At 44.8% G+C, this 19,118-nt stretch overlaps 1 protein-coding gene across 1 annotated transcript; it reads left to right on the top strand.

Annotated features, from left to right (window-relative positions):
* The first annotated feature begins 920 nt into the window (after positions 1–920).
* Positions 921–18,827, top strand: PCYT1B (phosphate cytidylyltransferase 1, choline, beta). The gene is made up of 8 exons (XM_008940247.1): positions 921–929; positions 1,770–1,869; positions 3,243–3,359; positions 6,529–6,680; positions 7,595–7,673; positions 10,306–10,448; positions 12,640–12,828; positions 18,621–18,827. The coding sequence occupies exons 1-8, from the start codon at positions 921–923 to the stop codon at positions 18,825–18,827; spliced, it is 996 nt and encodes a 331-aa protein (XP_008938495.1).
* The last annotated feature ends 291 nt before the right edge of the window (positions 18,828–19,118 follow it).

Here is a 19,118-nt window from a genome sequence, read left to right as displayed (position 1 = left end):
CTCAGACCATAGCCATTATTGCTTTAACGTTTCTGCCTTCCTCTTTATCCCAGCAGGAAGCGGGCTGTATGGGCTGCTGTGTAACCTGACCCTGCTTGGAGATAAAGAGACAGGTTAGCACACAGCGATTGCAAAGCCAGAAACAAAAAGACAGTATTTAGAAAATAAAGGAAGGAGCTGGCATGGTGTGATTATGTGTAATGTTCTACGCTGTGCTGCGTGGGTGGCCCGATGAACAGTTCCCATCCACAAAACCCAGACAGAAACTTGGACTTGGTCATAGTTTCTCCATTTTTATCCTTGTCTGTGTGATTAATCACTGAGACACTAATGATGATGATTTCCTGCAACATTTGAGATTATGAAAAAAAAGGAAAGACTAATGGAAGGAAAAAAAGAGAAATCTGCATGAAATATTAGTGCTTTCAGTAAACAAAATTAATAGTGAATCACCAGAAAAAGCTGGGTATGAATCTTTTAAGTCTTTGTTGCTGTTTTACTACTCTTCTGAGCTTTCCATGCAAAAAGCCAGTGAGCTCAGAGGTCAGCATGAGTTAAGTATGACGTATCTTAAGGTGGCTCACGGATGCTAAAGAAAATAAATGCTCAGTGGTTAAACATTCAGCATCTAAAAGCTGAAAAAATGTCTAAAGGGGAAAAAAGATTCCATTGTGATCAACCATGGGTTCTCAAACTGGTATGACACACAAATGGTCCGTGTCAAAACCCAACTAAGCTACAGCTGTGAGACCACAAGATCCCAGCTAAATCATGATGGAGGCAAAGGAAGTGAAAAATTTCCTTCAGCTGGTCTCAACCACCACCTCATCTCATAAAAACAAAGCAATCCAAAAATCAGCTATGATTTTGTAAAGATTTCAAGCCCAGAGCAGTAGAAGCATGTTTTTTCATATCAGACCATGTGGCAGGTAATAAGTGTCTGAGGTTCTGGTTGCTGATAATTTCCTACATAGGCACTGGCAGAAAATACAATTTCAATAATCAAGTTTCCTGATGGATAGATAGTGCCATGTCATTCTTCATACATCCTCACTCTCTCTCTTTTATCTTTAGGTTGTAAGCTCTTCAGAGCAAGTATCCCTGTGGTGCTCTGACCATAGTTAGAGCATTTTAGTAGTATTACAGTATGTGTCAGACCAGAGAAAGAAGTTGCAGCTCAGTTAGCTCTAGTTAGGTGAGACTTCTGGTTGCATTTTTGCCTTTTTTTTGAATGGCTCCTCAAAATTGTACAAGATTCTGGTTAAAAACACAGGAGAAAAACCTGTAGTCCCAGTTATCTGTATTGATGTCAGTGGTGGGGGCTGGTGCTTGTGAAGAGGTGGCTCATTTGCAGCTTTCCAGATCCCAGTTAGTTTTTGCAGCTGTTCTTTACAGGTAGCAGGATGCATTTTGCATCTTGAGCCTTTGGAGTCATTGAGACCATACCAAGGATTAAGTTGCTTGGGCCATCAAACCTGATGTCGTTCTGCAAAGAGCAAAATTTTGTACCTGTACACACTTAAAAAATGCTTGTTCTTCTCAACGGGGACAAAGAATTGGGCTGCATGATGTGTTTAGAAAGATTTATTTTCCTCATCATTTTACTTCGTGTGAATTGGGTGTGCTCAGGGGTGACCATAAAGCAAAAATCCACAGAGGACATATGATCATTAACCCTGGTTATAGCATCCTGCCATGACTAAATGTTTCTTTTTTAACTACATGACAGAAAAAAACCAAATTGACTTTGTGTTTTTTCCTCCTTCCAGACTCTGACGGCACCTGCTCCATTTGCAGATGAAACGAGCTGTCAGTGCCAAGCCCCCCATGAGAAGCTAACCATTGCACAAGCCCGCCTGGGGACACCAGGTATGTGTAGAGACCCACATCTGCAGGACCTTGGGTGCTCCCAAAGCACAGGCTCTGCCTTACAAACAGCTGTCAATGTTCACTTGTGCCTTCCACTTGGAAGCAGAGAGGCCAGCCTGGTAGCTGGTGCTATCAGGTGATGGGGAAGAAACCATTAACTACAGGACCATTATCTTCTGTTAGAGAAACAACAAGAGAGAACATTCCAAGTTAGAGTTTGATGTTTTCATGGATGCTGGATGCTGACCAGAAGAAAGGCTTGCCAGGCCACTCCATCCAGCCTGACAATTGTGTTGTGTAGTGGCTACCTTCTGGATTCTCTTCCTTTACTCTCTCTGTATGTGGAAAAACTTGTCTTTCATTGATGTTCTTGCTGATCACATTGGACCTTTAGTGACCTTAAAGGCCATTTGCCCTTTGCAAAGAAACCATGCCAAATACCTTTATCTGGACATTTGTGAAATGGGATGATTTCACATAAAGTCCCAAATACATCAGCCACCCTATATCCCAAGAGAAAGCCTTTGTTTACTTATTTACTTAATTAAAATAAGCTCTTGAAGCTCATATACTTTATAGGGGTAAGCCATGGCTTTCCAGTCAGCTCTGCAAGGAACAACATTTTCCCATGGACCTTTGGATGTCCTGACAGCAGGGACATCTCTCTGTAGCACTGAAGCACAGTCCATGGAGGTTACAGTTCTGTTGCTCTTATCTCCACTGTCCTTTTGCTTGGAAGTGGCAGAGCTATCAGGTGTGTCATTTGGTAAAGCAAGTCCATTTTATATCTGGAAGATGCTGCTAAAGATGTTGTACAGAAAGCAAGAGTTACAAGGGCAATATCAGGAGGATGGTGAGAAAAAGAAATTATAGGCTTGTTAGAGAGAAGAGCTTGGGGGAAGTACAGAAAAAGGGAAGTGAAAGTTGTATCTGAAAGACATAAGCAATACATTTTTACAGAGGTAAGCTGTGGAAAAAAGAAAGTCACAGACGAGAGGGGAGGAAAACAGAGATGATAGGAAAAAACTGAAAAAATCCAGAAGGCAGAACTGACTAGAAAGGCAGGAAGAAAAGTACAAGACATATGGTGAAACTCCGAATGAGGCAGGAAGATGACATTTTTGCTAAATTAAAATATGGGGATGATAGATGATAATAAATAGGCTAAGTCTGAGAGAAAACAGCAGAGAGTACAGAGAAGAACAAGTAATGAGCGGGATAAACCACTGCAGGTTCACTCATGTTGCTTCTGAACATCAGAACTGGGTTTAATCTCCACAATCATCTGATCTGGGAACAAAAACCTGTCCAGTAGAGTTAACTGCAACTTGGTTTGGGGCTGAAAAATCACTGTTGTGTTTCTTTTTCCACAGCTGACAGACCTGTCAGAGTGTATGCAGATGGGATATTTGACCTCTTCCACTCTGGCCATGCTAGAGCTCTTATGCAAGCCAAAACTCTATTCCCAAATAGCTACTTATTAGTAGGAGGTAAGATCAGAGTTATTTATTGTGCTGGATTTTTGCTTTTGTGCTTCAGTACCGAGACGTATTGCTGTGGTTGAACCCCCCAGCTGCTCATGACTTTGAATGCTGCTTTCACTCTGGGGGCTTTCTGTAGGTGATTTGCCTTAAATTACATCTTACAATTGTATCAATTAAAGTAAAAGTCAAATTCTGCCCTCAGCAGCATAGGCACAATTCCCATTCTAGTTAAAGCAGGTGCCTGCATGACTCTGAGCTTAGAATAGCTCCATATGAATAATTTACATTTTTCAGTTATTCACTCAAAATTGTTCAAAGACAGAGATGAGCAAATGAGATCAACCACTCAATTTATTTCTGGCTCCTCAGTCCAACCACCAGCCAGGCACAGCCCATGGCCAGGTCAGTACTATGTGTGCAGGCCCAGCCTTCAACATCAGCAGAGAAGCTAAATCCAGCCCATTATCATTGGAGACCCAAATGTAGGTCATGATTTGAGTGTAGTTGTCAGCTCATAAGTGTCCCTCCTTGGACAAGTACTTTCTTATCAGATTTTTTGCTATAAATATCTTTTTTTTTTTTTGCTGTGGGGCTGGCTAACAGCTATTCAGCAGCTGGTATGTGCCTGAGGAGTCACCAGAGGGTGGTTCTCTCCTGCCTAGCTCGCTCTGCAAGATCTGCTCTCGTGAGACGTCATAGACATGCATTTTGGTTCCAGTTTCACAGCACATAAACATTTCAGAGCAACCTTCAGCCACTCAAATGCTTAGAGCAGTGGTGGTAAAGGGAATGTGAATGCAACTTTCAAATATTTGATAAGGATGCATTATTTTGCATCTTTGTCCCACGTCGGTTGAAAGGAGGCATGAAAAGAGCCAGAACAGAGGAAAAGTAAAAATCTTCTTATAAACACTCGTCTTGGTTTTAAGTTTATGAATTGTGACAATTCCCATGGAGCTTTCTGGGAAGGAAAGGAGACAACCGTTACTTATGAAGGAGACATCCAGGACTTCCTTGTTTGCCTGCTGAGCCAGATAGCTTGCAGAAGAAGCACATGGAGGTGCAAAATTCTGAGGTTTAAAAAAAAAAAAAAAAGGCAAGTTATGTAGGTTTTGTTCTTGCTTTTAAGGGAGTAGGGGGTGGCTCAGGTCAGGGAAGGAGCTCTGGGGCAAAAGCCTGGCTCCTTTGAAATTCATAGCATAGCTTGACTTTGTCCTTATTTTTGGAGTGAAGGACAAAGCAGCCAGCACTCATCAGTTCCTTTTCCCAGCAAGGCACTGTGTCTTGGTGTGTTAAAAAAGTGGGCACCTTTCCACACCCACATACAATGTGTGCTGCAGAAGCACTGGTGTTGTGTGTCTTTTGGGCACCACAACCAGTCCCTTCTACTCCTCATTGTAAAGACAATTATTTGGCGCTAAGATTTTTTTTTTTTCTTTTTTCAAATGGACATTAAGAACTTCACAAATCAATCATTAGAATAGGATGACAGAATCAAAAGGAAATACAGAGATATTGTGGCTGCACTGTAGATGAACAAACAGCAATGACAAAATAAAATCAAACCTTTGTACAGAGTTCCAGCAAAAATTACTGTTCTTCAATAATTTTAGTAGACTCCTTCCTCCAGGAGTGGGTAGCTTTAAGAGGTCATAAAGGCTGTAAATAAATGTAAATGCAATGTCATAAGGGATCATTCTACTGACAATGCTTTGATCTCCATTAAATTTCTTGTCAGCAGGCATAAAAAATGACATAATAGGATAAAGCAGCATTTTGCCAGCTGAAATTCATATGTATATTATTATCTGGCTTTGAATTTTGCACGAACTCCAGGGCTATCTAAGCCTGCCTACGTTTTCCCTACTTTAGATGTCCTTAACGACCATCACAGCAAGAACATCCATTTTAGATTCTCAAAAAAAAAGATGGCATCTTTGCCAGCACCTTGCCTGATAGGTTGATGTTTTCAAATTAGAAAGAAGCAGCAGCTGCAGGGCTGCTCTCACACTTCCCTGCAGTACTAATAATGTTGCATTTATCATTTGTCAAGTACATTTACCGTGCCCCAGACAAGTGAGGTCCAAAGGCAGGGGTTTGACCTGTGGTGAAGGACAACCACTGTCAACCCAGCTATAAACGGGTATCACGTTATTCCGTGTGGGGTGTCAAGTACCTGCCATAGCTGTAACGTTGGACAGGGTTACACTTGTGGGGACAGGTCGCTGTGCTTTATGCAATGCTCTCTGGGTAGAAAGATAATACCTAACTTTTGTGGTCCTCTGGTGATATGGGTGTTGTTTCCCCTCATTTTAGAAGCAATATGACAAAGCATTGGTACATGGAGAGTTAAAGGTTCAGGATTTCTGGACTTTAACTCTGCTCATTCCACTAGAGCATAGAGCTACTCCCAGTCCTTTCACTTCCTTCTGTGATTTCCCATTTGAACATGACACAAGCCTTAAATCTCTTTCGATGAAACCTGCTGAATGCAAAGCTAACTCAGAGACAGCTTCCTATAAAATCTGACATGACTTGTTTTCCAGCAGTGTTTATTTAGTGAGAAACTTCTGCTGAGGTTTAGAGCTTTGTTGGCAAATTCATCATTTAGAGCACTGCTTGCTTAAGAACAAAAAATGCTAACAGGAGGCTGAGGGGGTCTCCAGCTTTGGAAACTCAACTGGACATGGCCCTGAGCAACCTGCTGTAGTTGACCCTGCTGTGAGGAACAGGCTTTGGATTAGGTGGTGCCCAGTGGTGTCTTCCTGCCTCAATCCCTCTGTGATACATGAAGTTTGCAAGCTCTGCGTGTTCACCAATGCTGCACTTTTTGATTGTTTTTCAAGCATTGGCCATCACCCCTGAAGTTTCACAGTTCAGGAATCCCTACTTCTAGTGGGATTGAGTTGGCTTAACATATGCATATCATACCACCTGAGATGTCCTGTAGTATCTCACCTGGGCTTTGGCTGCTGCTCCAGAAAGGGGAGGATCTCTCAGAAGTTATGGAAGTTAAGAAGAACCCTGAGCAGAACTCTTAGATGCCCTGGAGTATGCCAAAATTGGCTAAGTTAATAACTAAGCGCTTAATGGAATTATCAAGAAATAATCAGCTGCTGGTTGTGCTGATTCTACTGAGTGTGGAGCCATTTTGCTGATATGTCCATATATTTAGTTTGCAGTGATGATTTAACTCATAAATTCAAAGGCTTCACTGTGATGAATGAAACTGAGCGATATGAAGCCCTCAGACACTGTCGTTACGTGGATGAGGTCATCAGAGATGCACCCTGGACACTGACACCTGAATTCCTTGAAAAACATAAGGTACATTTCTCGCATTGTCCCTCCCTTCCCCTTTGTAGACTGACAGTTGAGAATAAACAGCAGGTCTGTGAAATTGTATTAGATGGAGCAAATTATCGAATTAATTTTGTTCACTGAAGTTAGGTACATAGCATTGCTTACCTCCATCTTTATCAGAAAACATGATATTTGTCTTGCCTTTCTCAATATGCTGAGATGATTTCTCTAGAGGGATTTTTGAATGGCAAAATAACACTGAAGAATTATTATAAGATGGCTTTCAGGAAAGCAGACTATGAACCAGGAAAGCGATCATGTAACGACTGAAGTCCTGAATTAAAGGCACATTTCTTAATGTCAACAGGTGTCATAATCGGCCAGAAATACATAGAAATGTCATGTGTCCTCTGAAAGACAGGATAGAATTTCTTACATGCTATTGACTGTCCTGCAATATATATGGCTTAACAAAAGCATAATTAACTAGGATATATTTTAGTGTTCACATCACTGGGTGATGAAAGGAGAACATGACTGTACTGGCTGTACACACATACGTGCACAGCCCTAAGGAGGCACAAGCAGTAATCCTGCCTCAGTGGCTTTGAGAGCCAAGGCTTTGCCACTTGACTTAGCTCTTCTAGTAGCAATAAAAGCAGGAAGGGGTGTCTTAGGCTTTCTACAGACTATCATACAGAACCAGCAGTTAACGGCAGTGTTTCTGGAGACAAGCTTTCTGTTCTTTCATAACTGATCATACAATACAACAGTTGTAGGCCTAAATCTAGTGCAATATTCTAGGTGATGGCTTTAGGATGAGAATGTCAAAAGCAAGTCAGCTGAAGTCAAGAAAAGAGATGCTCCTCCACAGCGATCCCACGCTGAACCAAAATTCAGTGATGGTGGCATGTGATTCTTCTTCTGTTCACTGGCAGATTGACTTTGTAGCCCATGATGACATCCCATACTCCTCTGCTGGCTCGGATGATGTATACAAACACATAAAGGAGGCAGGTAAGGACAACTGTACTTTCTTATTTTCAGCACCTTCCTCTTCAGCCTCAGGTCAAATTATTTTACTGTCTTTTGACCACAACTGTTTGGAGAGAAGCAGCCAAGATAGTATCACGTTCTCTTACACCCTAGCGGTAGGTACTGCTGACTTCAGCAGCAGGACTCACTTTGTGAAACCACAGACAATGTCCTTGGCTGAATTCCTGCCACAACCCCCAGGAAACCATTCAGTTCTGTCATAAAAGAGTCTCACCTGTGCTTTTAAAATTATTTTAGGGTGCTTGACTAAGAGCTTTGAATGGATGAAAATGAGTTTATGATGTCCCACAGGAGCCCAGCCAACTTCAGTTGTTTGTTGATGACACAGCCCAGTTCTGAGTACGGGCAAGCACGGGCAGCCTTCAGGAGTCATCAGGATCTGCTTCTGATTTGCACTGAGGGTTATTTTCACTCCACTGGGAGAGGGATTAGATCAGTACCAGAGTAATTAATTTGTCATGGCTATTTAGCACTTTAGTTGACTACCATATTACATTGAATATGGACATGCTGAAGTCATCAGGAGTTTGTATCTCTTCAGTTGAAGGATGTTGAATTAAACCTCAGGAGATAATGTTAAGCCACTGTTGACAGCAGCTATCCTGTAACAGAGTGAACAGTGCAGGAGGAGGAACTGATCATACCTTTCTTATCCTGTTCCCTGGAGATGCTGGTTTGAACTCTGGCAAATCAACCCTTTTCCTAGTCTGCATAAACATTTATATTGGAGACCTAAAAAAATACCAGAGCAAATCTGCCTGCTGGTAATTTGTTGTGCAAAGTGACCTTCTCAAGCTATACAATGACAGCAGTAGACCAGGTATTGACCTGAGCTGAAAGAATAAACTTTTTATAGCAGCAGTTCTTGATCTTTTTCCACTTGCAAATCTCACTGTGGTATCAGACTCACAACTCTCCTTTGGGCATTACTGTTTACAGTTTCAGAGACAGCACCAGCTTACTTCACTAGGCAATGGAACAATGGTGCCTCTGGTAAGGACGGGTCACTGAAGGACATACAGTGTATGTGCTGGACAGGCAGCTATTTTGCTTTTCTTCTATAAGGTGCTGATAGGAGCTCTTGGTGTCACTGCATTGTTACCAGATTGAGCTGCAGAGTGCCCAAACCAGGCACATCCTTCTCTGCTGTTGTTTGGCATGGGTGCAGTGTGCACATGTCCCGTCGAGAAATTCAAAGGGACTGACAGCTTCAGGGACTTGCGGTCTGTCCCGTGGCTGTCCCTGTGAGGTGCTGGAGAAGCGACTTCAGTCCCGTACAGCTGAATTTTGTTTCATATAAACTGGGAAAAATGTTACTGTATTTGTGAAGAGTTTTGAGACCTAGTGCTGTAGAGGTCCTAATGGTCCAGAAGAGCGTTGTTACAATAACGAATTTCCCATTTCTCCTAAGGGGCTTGTTTTGAATAGATCAAAGCTGTGGATGTGTTTGTGCGTCTTCCTTAGCTCCTGTACTCCCATTGTCCCACACTGGGTTGTTGGGGAGTAAAGAAGCAGATGGGGACTGTGTTGCTCCTTGTGTAGATTCCCCATGGGCCCCCATTTCCCCACTGCCTTTAGGGGGGAGGGGGAAGCATATGGACAACAATGGGCTGGGTGACAAACAGTGCACTGACGAAACCTCTGCACATCTGTGAGCAGTTAGTTTGGAAAACATGAATCAGTCCAACATGTGAAGCATATGAAAACAAAATCAGTGACTAAAGGTAACGTGCTTATACATGGGTTTGTGCATCTACTTGAAAACAATTCCACTTTTGGCTCAGCAAGAGTAGGGTTTGGATCTTGTTCATGTATTCTTGTAGCTCCTGTCTGTAAAGGTTTTTGGCTCAAAGTGGGTTTCACTGCTTCCAAAAATAGTTTCCCGAGTGACTGCTGGAAGCCTGAAAAGCACGATCAGGGAAACCTCTCTACTTGTGATTAAAATAATCTATTTTTTAGCAGAATATTAATTAGAGATCAGCATTTAGTCACAAGAGGCTGCTAAGCTTCTTGATTCCTTCTCCAGCTCTTTTTTTCCAACCCTGTGAAATTATCTAGCAATGTCTGCCTTCTTCAAGTGAACACGTGAGGATTAATTTGCCAGTAGCTATAGCACCCTTTTAAGACAAAGCACTACTTTTTTTTTGCAGAACCATTTCCAATCTTATCTCACTGCTCTCTCTCATCAGCAGCTTGATGTTGCAATTATGTATAAGTGATAGTAATAATTTTTTGTAGCCTTAGATAACGACTAAACCAAGGCACGCTAGCACTCTGCTGGTACTGCCTTTGTGACTTGCTTAACAGCTGAAGTGATCCTGTCTTGATGAGGAGCAATTAAAAAGCCATGTATACCTCTGCTGTGTTGAGGACAATACAGGCAGTATTAATAGATGGCCAGTTGTCTTAGGGACTGATCTGCCAGAGCAGGGAGAGTGGCTATGCAGCCACTGACATAGCCAGGTGGACATGAAATGGGGGCTATGGACTCTGACTTTTGGTTGGGTATTTTTGTGTTCAAACTCAGCTACCGGCCACAGTCCCTGCCCCTGCTGTGCTTTCTCAGCAGGCTTTCTTTTCCCACTTTGCTCAGGAATGTTCGTACCAACACAGAGAACTGAAGGAATCTCCACATCAGATATCATCACCAGGATCGTCCGGGACTATGACGTGTACGCCCGGCGCAACCTCCAGCGAGGCTACACGGCCAAACAGCTGAACGTCAGTTTCATAAATGTAAGTACACCCATCTGCCTTTGCTTCTGAAACGCTCTCTCCTAGGACACTGCACGCAGAACAGAGGGTAAGAAAGGACATCTTCCTCCTGCTGCTTTTAAAATATCCATGGAGAACTTAATGTAAGAGAAACTGGTAAGCTGAGGATAATTTGAATTGCTCCTATGAATTAGCAGCTTCATTTCCATCTTACACTTTCAGATTTGTAACAAAGCTGCTGCTCCCCCTTCCTCCTTGAGCTGTAGGTGACTTCGGGACACACTAGGAAGGAGCCCATCCCTCCCCAGCTGCAGCTGCTTTGCAGCCACTCACTGAAGAGACAATTTCTTTCTTTATTCCCATTGTGAGAGAGCAGCAGAGAGCGCAAAGATTCTGTTACCTAAACTTCCTTTACAATTCAATAGGGTGAAAACAAAGACCAACCCCTAACCCCTGAGCAGTGAGATTACTAGAGGAAACTAAAATGATATTTAAAACACAAGGAAGCGTGTTAGGAAGCTGGTAAGTAAACGATGCTGAAGAGATCAGAAGCCACAATAGGTAGGGCAAGACCACCATTTGAAAGGAGGGCTCAAATTATTCAGCTCCTACATACAGAACTGCACCTTAGCCCTCCACTCCCATGAGGAGTAAACTCTTAACAGAATTTAAAGTTTACTTTCCTTCGTTTTTTGTTTCAAGTCTTAACTTAAGGCCTTGAGATAACACGCATAACTGAAATCTTCCTTGTGATTGGGCTGGCTTGCAGCAGGACTTCCCACCTCCTTCCCTGGAGCTGGGAACTCCCTTGTGAAGCACTGAATTGCGTTATTTCATGAGGGTTTTGTTTACTTGTTTCTTATTTTGAAATTTGGCAGATAAATCACAGATCACAGGGCATACATACTTACTTCACTCTGCTTTCTTTCAGTCTTCTACTCTTCTAAAATACCCTGTCTGTAAATTCTCCACACAGAAGGATCACTACTGCAAATATCCATTAAATTAAGGGATGCTGGATGCCTTGGGGGTTCTCAGATGTACCCTCTAGCAGCTCTAAGGTTAAAATATCAGGAGAAGCATATCTTATGCAACAGTCTCAGACACTGAAGTATCCTGAAGTCCCTCCTGGCATTTGGGTATTTAGCTTTTAGTAATTCCAATACAGAAATAATTTGCACCAGAGACTGTGTTTCAGAGTTAAACCGACAGATTTCACCAAGGCAGAACAACACTAGCTTTCTTGTCAAAGGAAGGGGTGATGCCCTAGTAGCTGCAAAGTGAGCTCAGTTCCTTTAGATCTTGAGGATTTTGCTTGGCCTAGTGGCCTGCTAAGACAGTTCTTCTACTGTCTCTCATGATTCATGAGCTAGAATAAAACCCACCTCAGTGCTAAACAGTATTTGTTTTAAAAGTAAATTCAAGTGCCCCATTAAATGAAATTCACAGGAAATTAAAAAAAACAATAGTGATCTGTGCTTCTAGAGACCATTACATCTTCAAGGGCACAGCCTCAGGTGGGTGTACTGTATACCTGCAAAACACAAACATTTCAGGACAAAAGCCCTTTGACCCTGAACTATTTCAGAAGCTTGGCCTGGCGAGAGCACCGTGACATTATCTTCTCTGTCCCCCTCTTTTTCTGTGTGACTTAGCAATTAGGAGTTTGCTGTCTTTCCTGTGAAGTCTGCTGGCCACAAGCCACTGGCCTACACACATCTTTGTCGTGGCCAGAAGCATCAGCGTTAGCCAGGCTTGGAGGTGAAGAGCATTTGCCTTCACTCTGCGGAAACCCAACCCAAACGACTGGTCCATGCTGACACCCAGGCTGCACGTCAGCACTGGGCTGTGTTTGCTAGGAAAGCCAGGGAGATCTGCCTTTTGCTTACTGCCAAGTTTGAGCTGTTAATTTCTCATTTGTATCCTTCACAAGATTGATGCAATTTTCAAACTGCATTCAGTTTGAAAACAGGCAAAGATTCATGTAGTGGATTAAACGCAGTAATCACACGAGACAGATTTTTCAGTATGTGCCTTCTGCACTTCATTCCACAAATGCTGAATTTGTATTTATAAAATTAACATGGGAATAGTTAACCAAGGCCATATGTATTAGGATACATTAATGCATTTTTTTTCTTCTTTTCAGCTGTCAGTGGCTAATTAATTCCAAGTCCCTATACATTAATCTCTGTCTGCACTTTTGAAACAGGAGAAGAAATACCGCTTTCAAAACCAAGTGGACAAAATGAAAGAAAAAGTCAAGAATGTGGAGGAAAAATCAAAAGAGTTTGTTTACAAGGTGGAAGAGAAGAGCCATGACCTCATTCAGAAATGGGAAGAAAAGTCCAGGGAATTTATTGGCAACTTTTTAGAGCTGTTCGGACCTGATGGAGCCTGGGTAGGTATTCTGCCATCCCAGGAAGTCTGAGTGGCTTTTATTTCTCCTCTGTAACACAGGTCAAGAACAGATTATTTTGCTGCAGTCTTTGTTTTGAAAGCCAGCACAGTAGGATAATGCCAAACCTGCTTGCTGAATCCGGTAACGCATGCCAACACTGCAGCAGGAGGATATGTCACTTCTGTTGCTTCTTTGGGATAATTTCCATCTTTTGTGAAGGTACAATACTGAATGTGATACTGCATTCAGTAGAGCTGTGTAACAGCAACACACATGCAAACAGGCTAATACAGCCTATTTTATCCATTAGCACTAAAATGGGACCCCACAGATATGAGGGAGAAGTTACCACTGGAGATGGTGAGGGCAACGGGACCATTGAAAAGTTTTTCAATAGTTCTCTTTGTGCTCTGTGCTCAGCAGTAGATGATGACAATTTTCTAACTTTAAAAACCACTGATTTAAAGCTCCAAGAAATGATTTTGCATGTCAAGTGGTCAGGTTCATCTAACTGGCTGCAGGAAAGCTCAGATAGAACTGAAGCACTTTCAAAGCTCTCCTCAGTACGTGCTGGCTCCACAGAGCCCATTTACCAAAGGCCCCCAGGTACCATGGAAGGGCTGATGAGAATCTGTGACAGCAACCTTCTGGGGAGAAACCTCAGGGCCTTACCTGCTCAAAGCAGCCTCATGAACTGAGTGGCAAGTTGGTGACACTTTAGAGCCCCATAACAGTCCTGGCCCCCATCTTCCAGTCCTGATAGCTTGCTAAACCTTGAGAAGCCTTCTTTTCTTGTACAACTTGCCTTTGCTACATTGAAACCAGTGGCAAAGCTTAATCCGAATGCAGAATTTATCCTTTGTTTCATCAGACCTTTCTAGAGCTCCCTGTTGGGAGTCAGTCATTCCCCACAAGCTCTCTGTGCAGCTGTGTTCTGGCGGAAGCCCAGGCCCCAGCCAGACCCTCCAGTACGGGCACCGCCTCAGACACTTGCAAGCTCTGGGTGAAGCTTTTGCGCGGTTTGAGTCAATGTGGGCAGGCGTGGAGGGGAGCAGCCAGCAGGGCAGGGTGGGCAGGTGTGGAGAAGAGCAGCCAGCAGGGCAGGGTGAGCTGAGGGGAGCCGAGTAAGGGCCAGACAAATAACCCTGCAGAACAGCAGGATGCTTCAGAGGTACGTTTTCAGGCCGTGGCACGGAGAGAGTCAGGCAGCTCCCTCCTCACTTGAAAGCACACCTTCTGCAAGAGGCTTCTGCGAAGCTTTAGCTGCTCATGGATTACAGTGTGAGGCAAAATGTCAGTGGAGGCACCAAGTGAGAAGAAACAGTCTAGGACTAGCATGAAGCAGATAATGTTGGAATATTTTTAAAGAGCAAACACACACGTGATGTTCTCTCAGGTCACTCTTATCAGTTCATACTTGAACAACTTCCCATCACAAAAGGTACCTTCTGTTGAAAGGATCTCAGCAGAGTTTTTGTTTATATACAAATCCTTGGGAAGAATCCCAGGCCCCTAGTGAATTAAGTAGCCCACATCACAGCCATGTCACAATTTAGTGCCACTAGAACACACAGTACCTGCCTCTTCCTGGAGTCCTCATCTTTTCCCTGCCATGACTTGCCATGTTGATTACCACTCAGCTGAGAAAAGCCTAGACATGGCTGTGAAGGCTTCAGAACAGAGACTGCATCTTTATAACCCCCTTACAGCTACACCTGTCTCATTCAAAGGCAGGTGTTCTCTAAAGAGCACCAGTCCCAGCCATATAAACCAACAGGTTATTTAGCAATTTATTCATTGACAGTTGCAGTTTTCCTTGGGGGGGGGCGAGAGGGTAACTCTTGTGATGAAAAGCCCAGGTTCACCTGCATTGACCATATCCATGAGAAGCTTCCTCTGTAAGGAGTTACTCTCCATAGAGCTTGGCAAGTGTTCCCTGTGTGGGATGATCCTGCAGCCATAGAATCATAGAATGTCTAGGCTGGAAGGGACCACCTCACCTGAATGGTGCTGAATAAATATAACTAATGCCAGGAGAGCACATGAAACTCACAGGAGGTGAGGTGAGCTTGGCTGGGCAGAGAGAGGAAAAGAATTTCAAAGCCTTGATCCTGTTCCCTGGCTCTACCCACTCAACACTGCACACTAACAGCATTTTTAAAAAACCTTCACTGATAAATCGTTTTGCTAAATTTGATTAGAGAAAAGCTGCTCCACAAAGGTCTTTGGGGGGGCAGGGGAAGGATGGAGGTGGCCTCCTGTTTCCTGAGGTAGTGTTTGACCACTGAGTAGAGAATGTGGTGTGACCACAGAGACCTTTGGCTAAGAACAAGGGGAGTGAAAATCTCACAGTGTTGCAGGAACAGTGTCGGTGACAGCATGCTGAGAGGTGGTGTGTTTTTTTTTTTAAATCATTTTGAGCCTTGGCAATAGGAAAGACTTTTAAAATAATGATAACTTGCTATTAGTGTCAAAACTGTTATTAATGTTAATTTTCTTTACTACTGTTAGATGTTGCTTTTAATGTTGACATTAAAAGTACAGGAATCGTTACGGGCATGCTGGATTCCTAGATCAGTAATTTGCATGCCATTAATATGCTATTATTATTTCACAAATAATTATTTTTATACATTTTATGCTAGCATCAATTTTCTAAAAGCAAGGGCCCCATAACCCACAGAAAAATGCCCATTTGTGGAAAAGGTCAAGATGTCCGTTCTCAAACGCCTACAATTCATTGGCAGTTTTTCCCACCTATGCAATCCCCTGTGTTTTTTTCTGCAAGTCACAGAGGGGTCAGAAACCACAATTATTGTGGCACAAAACCTTTGTTCTGGCATGAGAGAGGAACACCATACAGCCCAGCACAGAGGCCCTAATGGCCCAGATGCCGCTCTACAGGTGGAAAGCAGCAGGGTCCATTCCACCTCTTCTGAGGCACGTACGAGCAGGCAGCTGCACTCAGGTCAGCAGCCAGGAAGCAAGGCCCACAAGGTAGGGTTCCCCTGTCAGTCTCCCTCAGCAGTGTCCCTCCAAAGGGCTGTCTTCCCTCTGCTCCGTGCACAGAGGGAGTAAGGGTTGGCTGCAGTAGGAATCGCCTCAGACATCAGCAGGGGCTCAGACAAATCTTATAGGTTGCAAATAGAACACCCAGGGACAGTGTGAAGGCCACACCGTGTGTCCACAGCCTGGACCTGTGCATGGCCTTGAAAGAATCAGCAGCCCAAAAGGAGCAGTCCTCCATAGTGCCCATCTGGCCCTTGTTCTGTAAAGCAAAGGAGTAACAATGTGTAGGCCATAAAATTGAGAAACAGGCAAGATACTTTTGCCCAGTAGCAAGTTTGTCAAAAGCAAAGTGTTATCTCCCTAAACTGGTTGGGTTGTGTGTACCTGAGCCTGCTGGAACTAAGGCTTTGAAACTATTTCCCACCTCTGCTAAAGGTCCAGAGTACCCCCAGCCTTCTCTAACCCTCTGGCACTTCAAGGAAGCCATTAATGCTTGTTCTACTTCCTCAGCACCCCATGGCCTGAGGAGCACCCCTTCTTAGGAGGACCTTCCCTTTAAAGGGCATGACTTACTGACCCTGCTAGAGCACAGCTGGAGGGGAAGAGTCATTCTGGAGGCAGGTGAATTCCACCACCTTCTCCTCCTGTGGGCAGCTGTGGTTTTAGCCAGCAACCTGCTGGTTACAGCACTGATGCAAGAGGCAGTTTGGACTGGCCGGGCACTCTCCCTGCTGAAGGCGTGAGTGCACCAGCTTGCTCCAGCAACAAGGTCTTTGCTGAAGCAGAGACCACGAAGCAGGTGTCTTAGAGCCTGGCTGAGGGCCCAAGAAGGGAGGAGAGTTCCTCCTTTCCATCTCTGGCCTGCGTTCCCCAAGGTAGAGTCAAGTACCCCCTGCCACATGGGATACCAGCCAAGCTGGGACACTGACCTCCCCCCAGCATCGGTACCACAGCACGATGAAGCACCGTGATGTCCCTGAGCTTTCTGAAGTGGCTGGTAAGATGCCAGGGACAGGAAGGAGGCAAAGTGTTTTGCTTTGGCAAAGAAAAAGGTATTTCACATCAAACAGCATTCTTTTGTTGGGGGTTATCTTCAGTGAGAAGATGAAACAGACTTAAGCCAACAAAACCTCCGTTTCTGTGATCTAAAGAGAAATTTTGCAGTCCTACCACTGAATTTCAAGAGGCTCCAGGGTTTTGCCAGCTCTGGTGACACCCTCGCAGCTCTCAGCAGCAGAAACCCTCCCTCCCCCGTCCAAATGTTTTCTGGCACCATTTATCAGGAGCAACCACCATCTGCTAGCTATTGAGATTTTAGGAAGTCTTCACTATTTTGGACCCAGCAGTAGTGCAGGGGTAGGTTACACACCATGGGTCTTTATGTTAAGTGTGGCTCCAGGCAGGAACTGTTCTGACACTGCACTGCAGCAACATCCAGGCTCTAAAACTAAGTTATTAAAGGCCAAGGCAGTAAAGATATAAATTGGGTGAGGTGGCTCACAAAGGATAGTTACATTTGGTATTTGCACTCAGTTGTTAACCCCTGGCATTAGCAAGCATCAGAGACCTAATGGGACAACCTAGCATCTGCCCCTCTGCGGGCAGGGAATACCGACCTTCAAAGAGGGGGTGGACGAGCAAGATGGGCAGCTACATGCTTCCTGGGAGGAAGGTCATTACAGAGCAGAGTCACTGCAGGGGGAAAGGGAGGAGGAACAAAATGAAAACTCAAGCTCAGAAAGTCTGTGGACTGCAGCTGCCCAGGCAGGCCAACTCGGAATACATTTTGCAGAAGTGTTTTGCTCTCAGAGCAGAAACTTAACTTTGTTTGGGCTGGCTCTTCCATTCCAGCCGAGCATCGCCTACGATCCAGCCACCAGTACCGCAGCCCAGGTGGAGAATTCTTGCTCCCCATCCCCAGGAGGGCACCCTCGGGAGGAGCAGCGAGCCACACGTGTTAGGCACGTGCCACACGAAGCCTGCGGCAGCCACGCAGCCCGTGCCAGCTCTCCTGTAACCCAGCCCAGCCCGCGGCCACGCAGGCGCTAGCAGCAGCAGCGTTTGCCTTAGCCTGGCAGCCTGCTTGCCTGAAAAGGTGGTCTTGCCTCCACCCCACCAGCTCTGGCAGGCCTCCACTCAGCTTTACAAAGCAAAGATGACAATAAAGCCCAAACCAGAATATAGAGACTGCACGTGTTTCTCTTTTCAACAAATAAACCTGGATTCTGACATTTCCACCCCCAATTTAAGGGTTTGGGTGGTGCCTGCTCCAGGTAGCTGGGGAAGCGCCTGCCAGTGCCTGGCACCAGGCTGCCTCCCTTGAGAAGGGAAAGCAGAAAAAAGGCTGGGCCAGCCAGGAAACTCAGCAGGAGATTGGTGGTCCATCCCACCACACTGAAACAAAAAGGTCCTGGGAACAAGAAACATTGGGAGTTCAGGCAGAAAACTGACTTCTTGAGACAGAGTGTGACCAATGCATAAAAACATCCAAAAGGAGTTCCTTCAGCTGCCTTAGGACAATACACACAGTGTTCTCACACAAGGGGTGTCTGATCCAAGAAAAAAACCTTGTCCTGTGAAAAAATGGATTATTACGAGCACAGGAGAAGCAGCAAAGGCCAAACGTAGGCTGAACTGGCCATGGTTCAGAGCAGAAGTCTATCCTGTCTTCCTGCTCTCTTCCAGGTAAGAGGCACAGCGTGGTGCAGCCCCTGACTGCCCACGGAGAGACCCTCCCCCTCTGTGCATTACTCACATTGCCCCTTTTCACTTGGCTTTTGCAGAAGCAGATGTTCCAGGAACGCAGTGGCCGAATGCTCCAGGCTTTCTCTCCCCGGCAGAGCCCCAACAGCAGTCCCACACGAGGCCGTTCTCCGTCCCGCTCTCCATCTCCACCCTGGGTCTTCAGTAAAGCCTCCCCGCCCTCTTCTCCAAAAGCTGCCTCTGCCTCCCTCAGCAGCATGAGCGAGGGAGACGAGGATGAAAAGTAAAATATATATTTTTTTTAACCATGAGACAGAAGAACAAGCTATGAACTTAGCTGCTGGATGGGGAGAAGAGAGAGGAACATCTGGGCTATCTCAGACAGCAGGGAACGTGCTCTGGGAGAACAGGCTGAGAACAGACGAGCACAGCAAGGGGATCTCAGGAAGAGCTCATCCCATCCCACTCCCCTGTGGTGCCTGCGGGCCCGGGCAGCAGCGGTGGCCAGACACGGTGCCAGGGACCGAAAGAGAAACCTTTGTGCAGGCTCCTGCCCACGCCTGGCTGCTCAGAGCCGC

This window comes from Merops nubicus, unplaced genomic scaffold (assembly GCF_000691845.1).
Source record: "Merops nubicus isolate BGI_N331 unplaced genomic scaffold, ASM69184v1 scaffold42275, whole genome shotgun sequence".
NCBI classification, from domain to species: Eukaryota; Metazoa; Chordata; class Aves; order Coraciiformes; family Meropidae; genus Merops; species Merops nubicus.
Note: the sequence above shows the minus strand (reverse complement) of the source record. Positions and strands in the feature narration are given on the sequence as shown.